The 13,869-nt window shown below is 49.4% G+C and overlaps 1 protein-coding gene across 5 annotated transcripts in view; it reads right to left on the bottom strand.

Moving 5' to 3' along the window:
• MYH11 (myosin heavy chain 11) overlaps positions 1 to 13,869 on the bottom strand; it is a 164,371-nt gene that overhangs the window by 122,632 nt on the left and 27,870 nt on the right. For all 5 annotated transcript variants that reach the window (XM_064362464.1, XM_064362466.1, XM_012477419.3 and 2 more), the window contains one exon: positions 2,649 to 2,805. In XM_064362464.1, the coding sequence (XP_064218534.1) occupies positions 2,649 to 2,805 (157 nt within the window). The remainder of the gene's footprint in view (positions 1 to 2,648; positions 2,806 to 13,869) is intronic.

Genomic DNA, 13,869 nt, shown 5'->3' with positions numbered 1-13,869 from the left:
ACAATATTAAAGACTTGTTAAAGTTACAAATATATTTTTTCAGAGCACTATAGAAATGCTTACCCATCTGTTGCTCCCCTCCTTCTCCTTGACTGACAGAATTTTATTTCATTTTGGTATTTAGATTAAAATGTGCTTAGTGGGACCTCCCTCAGCTCCAGAAAAGAACCAGGAATTGCCAGGTGTGGTGGCTTATGCCTGTAATCCCAATACTTTGAGAGGCCAAGGCAGGTGGATCACTTGAGGTCAGGAGTTCAAGACCAGCCTGGCCAACATGACCAAATGCACTGTCTACTAAAAATACAAAAAATTAGCCAGGTGTGGTGGCATACACCTGTAATCCCAGCTACTCGGGAGGCTAAGGTGGGAGAATCACTTGAATCCAGGAGGCAGAGGTTGCAGTAAGCTGAGATCACGCCACTGCACCTCCAGCCTGGGCAACAGAGTGGGAACCTGTCTCAAAAAAAAAAAAAAAAAAAAAAAACCCTAAAAAACAAAACAAAACAAAACAAAACAGGAAAGGTTCAAACAAATCATAAACATCCCAATCCCCTTTACTAGTGACTGCTTCAGGGATTAGCAGATCACCAAGTTCCTCCCTAATTAAAAAAAAAAAAAAAGAGAGAGAGAGAGAGACATGGGAAAAGAATCTAACCCTCTACTTCCTTCCTGCTTTTGGATATTATCACATGAGAATGTGATATCCGGAACTATGGCTACCACTTTGTGACCTTGAGGAAGAAGCTGAGAAAAATCCCAAGGAAGTCAACTCTGAAATCAGTCACTAGGCTTCCTGTTATGACAGGTAATCAAGTCCTATTGGTTGGCTGGGCGTGGTGGCTCACACCTGTAATCCCAGCACTTTGGGAGGCCAAGGCAGATGGATCATGAGGTCAGGAGTTTGAGACCAGGTTGGTCAACATGGTGAAACCCTGTCTCTACTAAATATACAAAAATTAGCCAGGTGTGGTGGTGCGCCTGTAATCCCAGCTTTCAGGAGGCTGAGGCAGGAGAATTGCTTGAACCCGAGAGATGGAGGTTGCAGTGAGCAGAGATTGCACCACTGCACTTCAGCCTGGGTGACAGAGCAAGACTCCATCTTGAAAAATCAATAAATAAATAAATAAAAAGTAAATAAAAATAAACTCCTATTGGTTAAGCCACTTTAATTGCTTATGTTACTTGCAACCCAACTCACCCCAAATGATAGGAACACTGAGCTCTGTGAGGCTCAGCTTCCCAAAGACATACACGAAACACTTTGCAAATACACTCCCATCAAGGGAGATCACAAAGAGAGTGTGTGTGTCTTTGCGTTTAATACAAAGACAGATGCCTAACCCCAGGAGTCATCATTTTCCAACCGGAGATTGTGTCTCCATGATTCTCCTTGCAAGGCTCCACCTGCTGGTCTTTGGAGGTAATGGCAGCCCCTGCCTAGAGAGGCCCAGTTCTGGCCCTACCTGTGGAGTCTGACTAACTCTGTCAGTAACTCCGGGCACTTACACCCCACCTTTACCTTGGGGGTGGTGGAGTGGCACCTCTCGGGCACACCTGGATTCCTGCCTCAAGAACTTTCAAAAATGGGCTCCTCTCAATTCCCAACTCAGATCCCTGGGTTCTCATCTGTGGGTTCCCTTTTCGAGGGGGTGTGAGTTTTCGGGTTCTTTGTAGTCTTTGCCTGACCTAGCACACGTGTTTGTATTAACTGCCTGTTTGACTTATGGATGGCTATTTCAGGGGCTCCAAAGTGCTCCAAATACAAACTGAGTGCAGGCCTGAGTGCAGTGGCTCATGCCTATAATCACAATATTTTGGGAGGCCAAAGTGGGAGGACCGCTTGAGGCCAGGAGTTTGGGACCAACCAATATAGCAAGATACTGTCACTGCAAAAAAAAAAAAAAAAAAAAAAAAACTTTTAAAAATTAGCTTGGCATGGTGGTGCATGTCTACAGTCCCAGCTACTCGGGAGGCTGAGGCAGCAGAATTGCTTGAGCCTAGGAGGCAGAGGTTTACAGGGAGCCGAGATCACAATTGCACCTCTGCACTCCAGCCTGGGCAGGAAAGCGAGACCCTGTCTCAAAAATCATAATAAAATAATAGTAAAAATAGTAACACATAAACATGAAGGTAACAGGCACAAGTCTTAAGTTTGGAAAAACCAGCACTAACAATCTTCACAAGAAGTTACGAGATAGAGACTATCATCACCCCTTTTGACAGATGAGGAAACTGAGGCTGGAGAGGAAAAGATAATTGGCCACAGTCCCACAGGGACTGAGGGACAGGCGGGTGCCAACACAGACCCCGATGGCTCAGCCGCAGGGCTGTTCCCCACCCTCTTTCCATCCTTTGCAGACAGCTGGCCCAGCAGGGCCCTTGGGCAGCGAGCCCCAGAGCCAGAGCTGAATTGGGCCCATGCCCGTATTTGCCCAAGCCCTCAGTTCTTCCTCACCCTCCCAGGCTGCAAACACAGATGTTCCTTTTGCTTTTTTCCTTTTTCAGCCACAGCACGCCTGGTCCCCAGCACTGCCTGCCAAGCTCCACATTCCTGGCAAGAACTGCAGACAAGCAGGACAGGAAGAGCTCTCTGGCGCTGGCCCCGTGTGCCCTTGCCGGGCTCCCGTGCCCACGCGGGGCCCACTCACCTTGAAGCATGCTCCGGTAGGCGGTGTCTGCGATGGCATAGATGTGAGGCGGCATCTCGTGCCTCTTCTTGCCCTTGTACATGTCGACAATCTTCTCCGAGTAGATAGGCAGGTGTTTATAGGGGTTGACCACCACGCAGAAGAGGCCAGAGTACGTCTGCGGACAGAGAACCCAGCTTATTTCCAGACCTCCCCCAGGGAAGACAGATCGCACAGAAGCACTCAATGTTCTCATTTTAGAGATGGGGAAACTGAGGCTTGGGGTCTTGGGAGGAAACCCTGGGCCCCACTGGTATTCCAGATACAGGGGAAGGGAAGAGGAGAAAAGCCAGGAGTGGATTTCCAGGCTGCCTATGTGATATTTTGCAACTGTGGGGGGTTTTTGTTTGAGATGGGGTCACACCCTGTCACCTAGGCTGGAGTACAGTGGTATGAACATGACTCACTGCAGCCTTGACCTTTCTGGACTCTGGTGATCCTCCTACCTCAGACTCCCGAGTAGCCAGGACTACAGGTGGTCGCCACCATGCCTGGCTAATGTTTGTATTTTTTGTAGAGACATAGATTTCACTATGTTGCCCAAGCTGATCTTGAACTCCTGGGTTCAAACAATCCTCCCTTTTCAGCCTTCAAAAGTGCTGGGATTACAGGCATGAGCCATTGCACCTGGCCAAACTGTGACGTTTTAAAGAGCTCTGGGTCCAAATCTCAGCTCTACTCCTCTAAGCTATGACTCTACCTCCCTGGACCTCACTGGCTTAAATAACAGCCAGCATTCATTGAGCAGTTACTATGTGCCAGGCACCAAGCTAAGCACTACACAGAGTCTTTTGCTGGATGCTCACAATCTTATTAAATGCTCATCATCTAACAGGCAGCACAGAAAATGAACAGCACACTTAAAATAGTAACTCAGGAACATTAAATAAAGGGACTGTTTACAGGCGTGTGCAGAATTAACGACACCCAACCAGTTATGGGAGCAGTTAACAGCAAGAAGAGAATGGTGTTTACTTGACTTTTTTTTTTTTTTTTTTTTTTTTGAGACAGGGTCCTGCTGTCGCCCAGGCTGGATTGCAATGGTGTGATCTTGGCTCACTGCAACCTTGAGTTCCTGGGCTCAAATGCCCCTCTCTCCTCAGCCTCCCCAGTAGCTGGTACCACAGGTGTGCACCACCACGCTCAGCTAATTTTTTTTTTTTTTTTTTTGAGACAAAGTCTCAGTCTTTTCCCCCAGGCTGGAGTGCAGTGGTGCCATCTCGACTCACTACAACCTCCGCCTCCTGGGTTCAAGCAATTCTCCTGCCTCAGCCTCCTGAGTAGCTGGGATTAAAGATGCGCGCCACCATACCCGACTAATTTTTGTACTTTTAGTAGAGACAGGGTTTCACCATGTTGGCCAGGCTGATGTCAAACTCCTGGTCTCAGATGATCTGCCTGCCTCAGCCTCCTAAAAGTGCTGGGATTACAGATGTGAGCTACCGCGCCTGCCCAGGTTTTTTTTTTTGTAGAGACAGGGTTTCACCAGGTTGGTCTCAAACTCCTGAGCTCAGGCGATGCACCTGTCTCAGCCTCCCAAAGTGCTGGGATTACTGCGCCCAGCCAGAGAGGAAATGTTAACTGAACACTGGAGACGTAAAAAGCCACACGGCCATAGAAAGGGACTGTTCAGAGGGAGCTGCAGCCACACAGAAACACGACTGCCAAAACCATGTTCGGGGAGGGAGAAGAGGGGGTAACACTGCAGCCTCGCTCTCCTCCTACCACCCTCTCGTCTCTTTCTGGTGCCTCCCATTGTTCATATCTAAGAAGAAACCCTAGTGAATCAGTCTCTAAAACACGGCAGAGGCTTCTCCTTATGGAATCTTCACAACTACTCAGTAACAGTGATTTCCCCACTGCCCGTTTGACAGGAGGGCAAAGTGAGGCTTGGTGAGGTTGTCACCAAGTCACACAGCTGGAGAGAAGTCGGGAACTACTGCCCTCCAGCTGTGTAACCTGGTGACAACCTCACCAGCTACTTGGGAGGCGGAGGCAGGAGAACTGCTTGAACCTGGGAGGCAGAGGTTGTAGTGACTGTTTACCCCAGAGCACCTGCTCCTGACCACTAATGAAATGCCTTCCTCATGTGTAAAACGGAGACAAACACAGCTGTGCCTAAAAAGGATCGAAGCACTGACACATGTTCTCCAAGGTGCATGAACCTTGAAACTATGCCAAGTGAAAGAAGCCAGGCATGAAAGGTCACGCATCTTGTCATCTCATTTATGTGAAGCGTCTAGAGTAGGCAAAGCCACAGAGACAGGAAACAGACTCATGGTTCGCAGGGGCTGGAGAGGCGAGGATGAGGAATAACTGCTGATGGGTATGGGGTTTCCTCTTGGGGCTATAAAAATGCTCTGGGGCCAAGTGTAGTGGTTCATGCCTGTAATCCTGGCACTTTGGGAGGCCAAGGCAGGAGGATCACTTCGGGCCAAGAGTTTGAGACCAGCCCAGACAAAAACAGCAAGACCCCACCTCTACAAAAAATTTAAAAAATTAGCTGGCCATGGTGGTGAGCACCTGTAGTCCCAGCTACTTGGGAGGCTGAGTCGGAAGGATTGCTTGAGCCGAGGAGCTCAAGGTTATAGTGAGCTATGATTGCACCACTGCACTCTAGCCCCTGGGTGCCATAGCAAGACCTTGTCTTGAAATTGACAGCTGCACAACATTGTGAATGCACCAAATGCCACTGTTTTCTTTAAAATGTTTAAAATGGTAAATTTTATGTTACTTGCACGTTACCATTTAAAAAGTAGCAGTCCTGGCTGGGCTCAGTGGCTCATGCTCAGCACTTGGGAGGCTGAGGAGTGTGGATCATGAAGTCAGGAGGTCAAGACCAGCCTGATCAACATGGTGTTGTATCTACTAAAAACACAAAAATTAGCCAGGCATGGTGGCGGGCACCTATAATCCCAGCTACTCAGGCAGTTAAGGCAGGAGAATCACATGAACCCAGGAGGCAGAGGCTGCAGTGAACCCGAGATCACACCACTGCACTCCAGCCTGGGTGACAGAGCAAGATTCCATCTCAAGAAAAAAAAAAGTAGCAGTCCTGTCCTACCGGGTGAATAGGAGCATCTGAAGATAATCAGACCAGGGATGAGGGAGCAAAGGCTCAAGGCGAATCCCGCCATTCTGTGCGTGGTGAGGTGCTATCGTCATGATTTTTCACTTCTGGATGCTAGATTTTCCCATGATTGAGGTCACAGTTCAGGAGACAGGCTCCCACCCATCCCACAGGAACTGCTTTCCCCAAGCGATAAACATCAGTACTGCCCAAGACTCTGATGGCCATAAAGCACATCCTCTTCTGAGCAAGTGACCTAGGGAGAATCAGAGATCCATCTCTGAGTTACAACTAGGGTGAACCAAGCAACAGAAGGTTAAGGCACTTGACCAACGTAACCAAGGAAGACCCTGGCAGCACCAAGCCCAGCCTGGCCCATCTCCAGGTGTGAGCACAGTCCATTATGCTAACCAGCCTAGGCCCATCTGACAGAAACAGAAACCATTGATCATTCCTTCCTTCGTTCATTTGTTCATTTATTCATTCATTCATTCATTATGTATGTCCTAGATGCCATGCAAGGTGCTGCGACTACATTAGAACATAAAAAAACACAAGGTCCCAGCCCTCAAGGGGCTTTTAGTCAAGGGCTGGAGCCAGAGAGTGGGAAGGTCTGCTTGGGTGCAGTGGCTCATGCCTATAATCCCAGGACTTTGGGAGATCAAGGCAGGAAGGACCCCTCTTCCCCATTCTATCACCCAGGACCCTCCCACCCATCCTGCAAACACCAGCTGCAAGTACCCTGAGGCCGGGGAGCCCCCACTTTCTCTTCTTCAGTCCCAGTACTGACCTTGGTATGGAGTAGGTGCTAACTAAATGCTTGTTAAATGCATATCGAGGGAGTAACTTAAGGATACACTTCCAGAGAGCAGGGGCAACCTGACTTCATCTCTGTGACCAGGGGCCTTGCGCTGCAGCAGTACGTGCTTAGTAGACCACATGGAGCCAGGACAGGGGCTATGTGCTGTTCATTGGTGTTCCCCGTCCCCAGGACAAGCCTCCCAAACAGCACGTGCCCATCTGAATAAAGGTCAACCAAGCCCCACCCTCCTTCAGGTCTTGACTCCACCTCCAGCTCCTCTGGGGCCACACCCACTGCCACACCCCTTTTGAATATAGGTATCATTTACAGCCCAATCCGTCTTCACTCAAGCCCTTACTTGACCTGGAGGCAGTCAAGGGCACTGGCTCAGGGCTCAGAACTGGGTATCAGTTACTTGAATTTGAACCTTCACTCTACTACTTCATTTTGTTTTGTTTGAGACAGAGTTTCAGTCTTGTTGCCCAGGCTGGAGTGCAATGGCGCCATCTCAGCTCACTGCAATCTCGGCCTCCCGTGTTGAAATGATTCTCCTGCCTCAGCCTCCTGAGTAGCTGGGGTTACAGGGGATTACAGGCATGCACCACCATGACCAGCTAATTTTGTATTTGTAGTAGAAACAGGGTTTCTCCATGTTGGTCAGGCTGGTCTTGAACTCCTGACCTTAGGTGATCCGCCCACCTCAGCCACTCAAAGTGCTGGGATTACAGGTATGAGTCACTGTGCCTGGCCACTCTGCTCCTTCTTAGCTGTGTGACCCTGGGCAAGTTTCTTAACCTCTCTGAGCCTCAGTTATCCTCATCTACAAAACGGGGCAGCGTACCAACAAGCCCTTCCTAGGTGTGCTGTGAGATAATGCTCACAAAGCACTTAGCATGGCGACTAGTATGTAGTAGGTGCTCAATTAATGTTGTTTAGTGACTCTTACTATGCTCCCTTCATTTCATGAGAAGTGAAGTCTTGCCACCTTAGAGCCTTCAATATGCTGTTCCCTCCACATGGAACACTTTTCCCCCGATCTTCCCACAGCTGTCTCCCTCTCCTCCTTTAGATCTCAGCCTAAATGTCACCTCCGGGACTGTGACCCGCACACTACTGTAATTCCCACATCCCACACAGTGCCAGGCACGGGGGTAGACACTCAGTCACCTGTAATCCCAGCACTTTGGGAAGCCGACAGGAGGTCAGATCAGTTGAGGTCAGGAGTTTGAGTTTGAGACCAGCCTGGCTAACATGGTGAAACCCTGTTTCTACTAAAAATACAAAAATAAGCCGGGTATGGTGGTGCACGCCTGTAATCCCAGCTACTCAGAAGGCTGAGGCAGGAGAATTGCTTGAACCCAGGAGGCGGAGGTTGCAGTGAGCCGAGATCATGCCGCTGCACTCCAGCCTGGGTGACAGAATAAGACTGTCTCAAAGAAAAAAGAATTCTTATGAAGAAGGAAGGACCATCCAGCCTTTTCAACTCCATCACCAGCTTCTGAAAGAGGAATATGACTTTCATCCCGTTGTGTTTGGGATACCTCTGCCAGTGCCATGCACGCAGGAAGCACTTAATCCATGCTTCCAGGCAGAGCTGAATCTCTGCTGAGTTCTGCAAAAGCGTTCCAAGCAAGCCAGGGTATGACGATGGGGCGAGAGGGAGACGGGGACAGGCAGCGGCACATCTCACGCAGGGCCGCGGGGCTTCAGCATCTGGCTCTTCCTCCCACATCGTTCAGCCACTTCCCCTTCACCTCGACCCAGCCCAACCATAGTTGGCTGCGTTTCTGCCTCTCTGGCCCCAAGAGCCCGTCTCCAGCTGGTTAAGTTCAGAGGTTTCAACATCCCGGCCTCCAGTGTCCCAGCCGGCATGTCACGGGCCCTTAGCGACCCAGCTGCAGGCCCAGGATTTCCCTCTTGTGACCGTATTAGGAAGCAGCTCCAACTTTTCCCTGATGCTTTATATGGTCAGTCACAGAGCCCTGAGCAGGGGGTGCTCCCAGGGCCTGCAGCAGAAATGAGGAACAGGGAGGGAAGGAACACTGACTTTCAGACACACAGGGCTGGCCAGGCGTAGAGGCTCACACCTGTAATCCCCGCACTTCGGGAGGCTGAGGCAGACGGATCACCTGAGGTCAGGAGTTCGAGACCAGCCTGGCCAACACAGCGAAATCTCATCTCTACTAAAAATACAAAAATTAGGCCGGGGCGCGGTGGCTCAAGCCTGTAATCCCAGCAGTTTGGGAGGCCGAGGCGGGTGGATCACGAGGTCAAGAGATCGAGACTATCCTAGTCAACATGGTGAAACCCCGTCTCTACTAAAATACAAACAATTAGCTGGGCACGGTGGCGCGTGCCTGTAATCCCGGCTACTCAGGAGACTGAGGCAGGAGAATTGCCTGAACCCAAGAGGCGGAGGTTGCGGTGAGCCGAGATCGCGCCATTGCACTCCAGCCTGGGTAACGAGCGAAACTCCATCTCAAAAAAAAAAAAAAAAAAAAAAAATTAGCAAGGGGTGGTGGCGCACACCTGTAGTCCTAGCTACTTGGGTGGCTGAGGCAGGAGAATTGCTTGAACCCGGGAGGCAGAGGTTGCAGAGAGCTGAGATGGCTCCACTGCACTCCAGCCTGGGTGACAGAGTGAGACTCCATCTTGAAAAATAATATAAATAGGTGAATAAATAACATCACTGAAGGCTACATATATAACCGGTAACCACAGTGTCTCTAAGGAGGGGAACTGGAAGGTCAAGGAATAGAAATGAAGGGGGAAGTTCTGTACACCCTTATACACCATTTTATTTCATATTTGCATGTCTTACCTATTCAAAAATATATTTTAAGTCTGACAAGACTGTTAAGAACAGAAAAACTACAAGGTAGGGGTAAGTGGAAAACACGCTAACTGCAAAACATACATGGAGCAACTTTTTCTTGTGTGTGTGTACATACCTGACCCTGCAAATCATGTTTGCTCCATGTATGCTTTTTGTGATACATACTTATTCTTAAATATTCTCCTGTGGTCTTTGCATAGATTATCCTTGTATTATTGGAGGAGGTTCTTTGACGCAATAATGACTTGAAAGATCAGAAGGCTGACGCAGTGGCTCATGCCTGTAATCCCAAAATGTTGGGAGGCTGAGGCGGGCGGATCACCTGAGGTCAGGAGTTCAAGACCAGCCTGGTCAACGTGGTGAAACTCCCTCTCTACTAAAAATACAAAAATTAGCTGGGCATGGTGGCAGGCACCTGTAATCCCAGCTACCTGGGAGACTGACGCAGGAGAATTGTTTGAACCCAGGAGATAGAGGTTGCAGTGAGCCAAGATTGCACCATTGCACTCCAGCCTGGGCAACAGAGCAAGACTCTATCTAAAAGATTTCCTGGGGCTTAACAAAGCACTGCTTCCAGCTATGGTGGCTTTCTACCCTCCAGGGACCAGAGCAGTGGCTAGCACACAGGAGCCTCTGCTCACAGTCCACTTGCTCCCTGCGTCCCTGGGTGGACACTGCTTCCAGAGAAGGCTAAGATTGCTGGGCTAGGTCTCTAAGGAGAAAACGTTGTCACCTGCTCAAGTTTGGAAGGTGGGCTTCTCCTGACCCCCAGGCATTCCAGAAGCAGAACCAGAACTGGAAAAATGGCCTTTAGGGCTCACGGGTTGGGGATTCGGGTTTGGGGGTCCAATGAGCAGGGGGGTCCACCCACCGTGGCTCCGGATCATGCTTTTCCCAACCCCAGAGGTTTGTATTGGGTGGAGGGTCCCACTGTCTGCGGCACCAAGCAGGTAAGGCATGAGGGAAGCAGGCCCTGTGTGAGTCAACAAAAGAGGTGCCACGGTCAATGGCTGCCAGGGCCTGGGAGACGACAGGGAGTGGTGGGGCCTGTGGGAAAGCAGAGAGCATAAAGCCCATCTCACAGGGACTGTTACCTCGCACCCTGTGTCCTCGAGTGTCAGATTCTCTGCTTTTTCAAGCAATGCCAGAAATAGATTTCTTTCTTTTTTTGATATATTAGGTCAACTCAATTTAAAAAGGAAGAAAATCACTCACTCTGTGTTAGCAGGTTGTAATCATTAGCCTAGCACCTAGTTTTAGGCAGGGTGCAGTGACTCACACCTGTAATCCCAGCACTTTGAGAGACCGAAGCAGGTGGATCCCTTGAGGTCAGGAATTTGAGACCAGCCTGGCCAACATGGTGAAACCTGTCTCTACCAAAAATATAAAAAATTAGCCGGGTGTGGTGGCATGCACCTGTAATCCCAGTTATTCGGGAGGCTGAGGCAGGAGAATTGCTTGAACCTGGAAGGTGGAGGTTGCAGTGAGCTGAGAATGTGCCACTGCACTCCAGCTTGGTGACAGAGTGAGACTCCGCCTCAGAAAAAAAAAGAACCCCACGCTTTAGAATTGATGTCATAGATGTGCATCTAAGTCTCATGCATCTTGTCTTCTTCCAATCAACTGTACAGCTGGGATGGGACTCGGTCCCCTGAATCAGTTTCCCACAGAGAAGCGAGAGAGCAAAGAAAACACACACTTTACAGTCAGATAAGACCAGAGTTTGAAGCCAGGTCCCTTTCTAAGTGTGCACCCTCACATCCCCTTCCTAAGCAAGCATAACGTCTCTGCCTCAGTCACCTGATCTGCAAGCTGGGATTATCAGCTTCACTGTTGCTGGTGTTGTGAAGAATGATCCGGGCTGGGAGGAAGCTGAGATAGTACCCGGCCCACAGCAGATCCACACTTACTGAGCTCACTCCTCCTGAATCCCTTTTCCTCATCCCCTAGCAAGATGCCAGGGACAGAGCTGATTGCTTTAGTGACCCACGAAGATTTCCAGGCTGTGCCCCGTGGCTCAGGCCTGTAACCCCAACACTTTGGGAGGCCGAAGCAGGCGGATTGCTTGAGCTCAGGAGTTTGAGATCAGCCTGGGCAATACGGTGCAACCCCATCTCTACCAAAAACCCAAAAAATTAGCCAGGTGTGGTGGTACACGCCTGTAGTCCCAGCTACTCAAGTGACTGAGGCAGGTGGATCCCCTGGGTCCCAGGAGGCAGAGGTTGCGGTGAGCCGAGATCATGCCACTGCACTCCAGCCTGGGCAACAGAGCAAGACCCTATCTCAAAAAAAAAAAAAGGAAAGAAAAAAATAAATTTGAGCAGACAGAACTCAGCCAAAAGACAGCATTCAGAAGACCAAGGGACCCTTAGGACCAGGCATGAAAGTGATGCTCCCCGCCAGGTACGCCACGAGCAATCTCCAGCAGTTCGGGTAGGGTGCTGGACATTGCTGAGCCCAGAACCTGCATCTCTAAGATAAGGAGACAAGCTCCTCCGGCTTCTACAGACCCTGCTAGATCCAGGAGGACAAGAGGTCTGCCAGAACCTTCTCAAGGGCCCATCATTTCAGGCGAGCTTTGCAGAACGGAGGACAAAGTTCCCTTCATCACAGAGGGCAAAGCCATGCAGGCCAGCCCACGGACCTGGCATCGCCTCGCCATCTGCCTATTAACAAGAGGCATGCGTGCTACTATTATGGGCTGGGAGAGTAACTTCCTGTGCTTCCCCACCCAACCCTTTCCTTCTTTATCTTATCCGTCATGGACAACGGTTTCTATTAAGCAATTAAATTGACCAGAAAGAAACAGCAGAAGAGCAGGCCCATCATCACAAGGCTGAAAGGATTTTAATCTAATCTGCTCAGAGAAGCATAGCAGGAATTTGAAGCTTTCAGTCATTTATTTTTAATCTGCTGTCAGAAGATATTCTGGGTCTCGGGACCTTCCTGTGCCCCCCTTTTTTTTTCTGAGTTCTGTTTGAGGAGAGCAGGTGAGATGAATACATAGGCCTGTCCTGAGACTCCCTGGATAGAGGTGACACGTCTTAGATGGAAGATTTGTGCCCCAAGGAGTCTAATTTTCCCTCTGGCTCCCTGCCAACCTCTTTAGAAATGTTCAACAGACTGGCTGGGCGCGGTGGCTCACGACTGTAATCTCAGAACTGTGGGAGACTGAGGCAGGTGGATCACCTGAGGTCAGGAGTTCCAGACCCGGCTGGCCAACATGGTGAAATCTGTCTCTACTAAAAATACAAAAATTAGCCAGGCATGGCGGCACATCCCTGTAATCCCAGCTACTTGGGAGGCTGAAGCAGGAGATTCACTTGAACCCAGGAGGCGGAGATTGCAGTGAGCCGAGATCACTCCATTGCATTCCAGCCTGGGCAACAAGAGCAAAACTGTCTCAAAAAAAAAAAAAAAAAAAAAACAGAGGAAGAAGAAAAGAAAATTCCAATATACCAACAGCCCCAGGTTTGTATTTCTTTTTCTTTTTCTTTTTTTTTAAATTGCATTTTAGGTTTTGGGGTACATGTGAAGAACATGCAAGACTGTTGCATAGGTACACACATGGCAGTGTGATTTGCTGCCTTCCTCCCCTTCACCTATATCTGGTATTTCTCCTAACAGTGCCACAGACAAGAGATGTTCCCTACTTGAGAAAGTAAAGATACACTTTACAACACTGCGCCTCAGCTTCCTTCCCTAAAAGGGGCAAACATTTTTCAACCAGAGGATATTGTGTTAAATAAAATGTGTCAAGGGACAGCACTTGGGTTGGAGGACCTACTTAATGGTTATGGCGGGCGCAGTGGCTCACACCTGTAATCCAGTGCCTTGAAAACTCAAGGCAGGAGATGATTTGAGGCCAGGAGTTTGAGACCACCCTGGGCAATATAGTGAGACCCCAGTCTCTATAAAATATTTTTTTAAAAATTGGCTGGGTACAGTCATTCACGCCTGTAATCCTAGCACTTTGGGAGGTCGAGGTGGGCAGATCACAAGGTCAGGAGTTCGAGACCAGCCTAGCCAACATGGTGAAACCCTGTCTCTACTAAAAATACAAAAGTTAGCTGGGCATGGTGGTGGGTGCCTGTAATCCCAGCTACTCGGGAGTCTGAGGCAGGAGAATCACTTGAACCTGGGAGGTGTAAGTTGCAGGGGGCTGAGACTACACCATTGCACTCCAGCCTGGGTGACAGAGCAAGACTCCATCTCAAAAAATAAAAAATAAATAAATATGAATTAGCTAGGGCCGGGCACAGTGGCTCACACCTGTAATCCCATCACTTTGGGAGGCCGAGGCAGGCAGATTACCTGAGGACAGGAATTCAAGACCAGCCTGGCCAATGTGGTGAAACCTCGTTTCTACCAAAAATACAAAAATTAGCCAAGTGTGGTGGCGGGCACCCGTAATCCCAGCTACCCAGGAGGCTGAGGCAGGAGAATCGCTGGAACCAAGGAGGCAGAGGCTGCA

Source organism: Aotus nancymaae, unplaced genomic scaffold (assembly GCF_030222135.1).
Source record: "Aotus nancymaae isolate 86718 unplaced genomic scaffold, 86718_ANA_hifiasm-v0.15.2.pri h1tg000049l, whole genome shotgun sequence".
In the NCBI taxonomy this organism is placed as follows: Eukaryota; Metazoa; Chordata; class Mammalia; order Primates; family Aotidae; genus Aotus; species Aotus nancymaae.
This window is presented reverse-complemented; position numbering and strand designations above follow the sequence as displayed.